The 3,640-nt window shown below is 50.8% G+C and overlaps 1 protein-coding gene across 1 annotated transcript; it reads right to left on the reverse strand.

The window, feature by feature from the left end:
* Positions 1-18: 18 nt before the first annotated feature.
* CSUI_010969 (uncharacterized protein) lies at positions 19-2,815 on the reverse strand. Its single transcript, XM_068071070.1, has 2 exons — positions 1,139-2,815; positions 19-907 (listed from the first exon to the last, which is right to left on the reverse strand). Exons 1-2 carry the CDS (start codon positions 2,091-2,093, stop codon positions 900-902), a joined length of 963 nt encoding a protein of 320 aa, XP_067916954.1. The 5' UTR covers positions 2,094-2,815; the 3' UTR covers positions 19-899.
* Positions 2,816-3,640: the final 825 nt, after the last annotated feature.

A 3,640-nucleotide genomic window follows, 5' to 3' on the forward strand; every position in this document is an offset into this window, starting at 1 on the left:
TCTTTTCACAGTCTCTCTCTCGCTCTCTATGTGTGGTTGTTGCACCGGCGTATGAGAATCGAAAAGAAGAAGCACTCTTCATACCATAGCAGGAAGACACACGGGCAGAGAGTCTCTATTGTGGGGACATAGAGACTCTTTCTTCTTTCAGTGCTCCTGATTCGAGGCCTACACGACTAGCACCTCGGCTGAAGGGTGAGAGGTACGGACCTCCTATAGTGGGAGAAGGCGGCCGAGAAACTGACAGTTCATAGGGGGGCGAATGAAGGAGAGAAAGAATGAATTGCTTTACTGCATGCGCTCCCTTTCACAGTGACTGAGACTACAACTAAGTTAAGAGGCCTGGGGCTTCAACGGGTTGCGTTTGGAGGTGAACGAGAGAGAGAGAAGAAATAGAGGGAATGAGGAAAGAAAAAAAAGTCAGACTACCTGAGAAGAAAGAAGAACTAGTCACCTACTTCCGCCTTGTCACATCCACACAAGAGAAGGACAAGACCTCCCTGAGTAAGCTAACGCTCAACTCTTCGCATGCAAAGGAAGGTATGTATACATACACAGATGTATATAAAGTATGACGGAACAAGCACTCTTTTATGATATGAAGGCTCGCTAGCCCAACGTCTCAGTCTTTCTCATTCTCTAGATTGTGTGGTAGCCGTCTGTGCGGACATGTACAGGAGAGATCTAGACACATATATTTTTATGGATATTCTAGATAGACACCGTCAGCACGCAAGCGAAGTCGTAGTCGTAGTAGCTCACGCAGGATTTCTTATCCTCGGCAGGGTCTCCCCAGGGCAGCGGTCTTACAGTCGATTACTTGTCTCTATATGCCGATATGTATCTATTTGTCTTCATCCATACATCCATCAATGTCTACGGTTTTCTATGTCTTCTCTTCATTCCCCTACATCATACAAGGAAAGAAAGGAAAGCAGAAAAGATCCACCCCAAGTCTATCTTCCGGAAAAATAGACGACGTGTATGAATGGTTAAAGAGAACGAACGGTGAAAAAGGACTTCATAGACTCGGACTCCAATCCATCCATTCGCATGCGTCATCTCTTTTTCTTGCCTTGCAGCACAAGTAACTAACGTTTTCCCTTGCGGTTGTCCGTGTATGTCTAGAGACCCTTACATGACGATGAGGTACTTCCATTGCCCGCATCCGTTCTCCATTTTCTTTTTCTTTGAAGTCTCGCGTCCGCCTGCTGGGGAGACACACCGCCTTCCCCTATGTCGGGAGATCCACTGCTACCTGAAGAGGCTATGGGAGACTCGACATCGCTGCTTGAAGTCGATTGTCGGGGGTTACGTTCCTCAGATTGGCCTGGGCTTCCCTCCGAAGATGAGACACGCTGAGGTAGCAGCGCCTCTGCTGGTAGCTCTTCCTGCCGAAGTTCTTCTTCTGCCCCCATATCTCCTTCGAGCAAAGCTTCCCCGCCATAACAGGCGGGAAAAGAAGCGACTGTAGAGGGAGTGAGGCTAGCGAAGAGAGCATGTTGAGGCGTTGTCGTTTGATTTGGTTGATCTTTATCATCTTCACCGCCAGCTAGGAGGCGAGGAATGTGACCTTCCTTAAAGGTCGTTGAAAGGGAGGCCTGATGTTGGTAAGAAGAGAGGTTGGCTTTCGGAAGAAACTTTCCACACATCAAGATGAAGTGCCTGACAACTAGAAAGACAATTGAAGCCAGCATAAGACATAACGCCAGGGACGGCCGGCTTCGACGTGAAGAGGAAAACAGCTCATGTCTTCTTCCAGAGGATGACGAAGATGAAGGATAGTACGAAAAAGGTCTCCTTCTCCGGCTTCTTCTCCCCTCTTGGGGTACGTTTCTGTCAAGAATCTTACTGCGCATGTCATTCTTTTGGTCTCCTTCCCCTTCTTCTACAACTACAACCGCTTCAGGAGACAGCAGTCGAGAGCGACTGTCTTCAAGTGAAGAGGGAAAAATCTGTGAGCGAGATTCTACGCCAAGGCGGCTGGCAAGAGAGTCTGAGGTGGTCGTTGTAGGAGAATGATGGGAGTCATTCTGTCCTCCTAAGCCGTGAAGAGCAGGGGACCACCCCGCTTCAGCTTGATTGTCTTCCATTTCTAGAATAGGAGACAGGTGCGCAACAACGACGGATGGCTGTGTCCGAGGGAAAGGCAGCCCGACGTGTCCGTTCACCGGGCTGTCTCCCGAGAAGGCGTGCCGACACGAGGGGCGGGGGGGGGCCTCGACAACAAAATAAACCACCAAACCTGTGGCAAGTGTCGTAAGGAACCAATACCCGAGTCTCGAACAGATGATACAAGTGATGTCTCGTGTGTCACCGAAGTCTTTGCCAGTATGCAAACAGATACTAGTACTATAACTACTACAGCAACCCGGTCGCAAAAGGCCAGCCGGGCCGCGGCCTTCACAGGGGGCGGCGGGGCTTGGAATGTGCTCAACACAAAGAGAGTTTTACAGATACGGATGTGAAGAAAACAAATTGAAAACAATTTCCTGGATGGCCATTTCGAAAAACGGCTTGAAATGAACAATGTCGGGAGGAGGTGTTTCCCAAAACAGGGAGACTCAGCGTCGGAGCCTGATACAGGCGAGACCTCGAAGACTGGAAGAGTTCAGGAGGAATGATCGAAGATCTGTGAAAAGAACAGGCCGTGTAAGACGTTCTCAACGAGAACAGAACAAAAACTTTAACTCGTGTCCCTCCTAGATACCTCGCGGCACACGATCCAATCACTATGGTTGGCAACCATTGACGGTCCCCGTCAACGCATGCAGGAGTCTCTGTCGACCCGCTTCCGCGCCAATCTTGATTCAGGGGGAAGGCAATCTTCCCTCATCATCTGCGTTCAAACAGTAGTACTGGCTTCGGCGCTCGGGCTCATCAGTATGCGCTGCTTCTTTGTGCTGCTCCGAAGCGGGGAGACGGCCAGGAACGGTATTACCGAAGAGGGTAAAGTTCGTTAGTCCCCAGTTGGAGGGAACGTATCTAGCTACGAGCCCCCTCTCCCCTGGTGGCCGTACTGGGGCCCTAGCTATTTCCCGCGCGCTTCCCACACAGCAGCACTTGCGGACTGTCCCTCAGAGAAAAGCGACCAGAAACAATTGGTATGTAGCACACAGCACGAGTACGAGAATTTGTTGGTATAGTGTAGGTTAGCAACCAAGATTTCCCGGTTTTTTTACCGCAGACTAGCCAGCGCCCGTTTCGGGACGGGCCGTAGAGTGCTGGGGGGCCCTGTTGGGTTTGATACTGCTGTTCGATGCCTTGGCGAAACCTGTTCTGAAGAGTCGTCGTGTTGTCCGTCACGGACAGGCAGCTGGAGAGACTTGAGAATCCGAAACCGGTAAACTTCCTCGTCCCTGTGGGACTCCTAGCTGCCCTCCCCCCGCCCTGGGAGTACACCCTTGTGGTGTTCCCTAGCTCTGCTGCCGTCTCGTGAACCCCAACTGCTTCCCTATTCGCCGCCGGGGCTGAACTCGTGTTGTTCGACTTCATCTGAGCCTTGTGAGCTCCTTTGCACGGAGCTGGAGAGTCACCTTCGCATACCAAGTCAGTCGCCGAGCTAATAGTAGGACGCGAATTTCCCCGCTTGACATCCTCTTTCCCCATTTCTTTCTTCCGGTATCTAGATATAAATATC

The sequence above is a fragment of the Cystoisospora suis genome, assembly GCF_002600585.1.
Source record: "Cystoisospora suis strain Wien I chromosome Unknown contig_9089, whole genome shotgun sequence".
In the NCBI taxonomy this organism is placed as follows: domain Eukaryota; phylum Apicomplexa; class Conoidasida; order Eucoccidiorida; family Sarcocystidae; genus Cystoisospora; species Cystoisospora suis.

Coding starts and splice junctions, on each gene's coding strand:
- CSUI_010969 (XM_068071070.1), bottom strand. CDS start 2,093: ATGGAAGACAATCAAGCTGAAGCGGGGTGGTCCCCTGCTCTTCACGGC.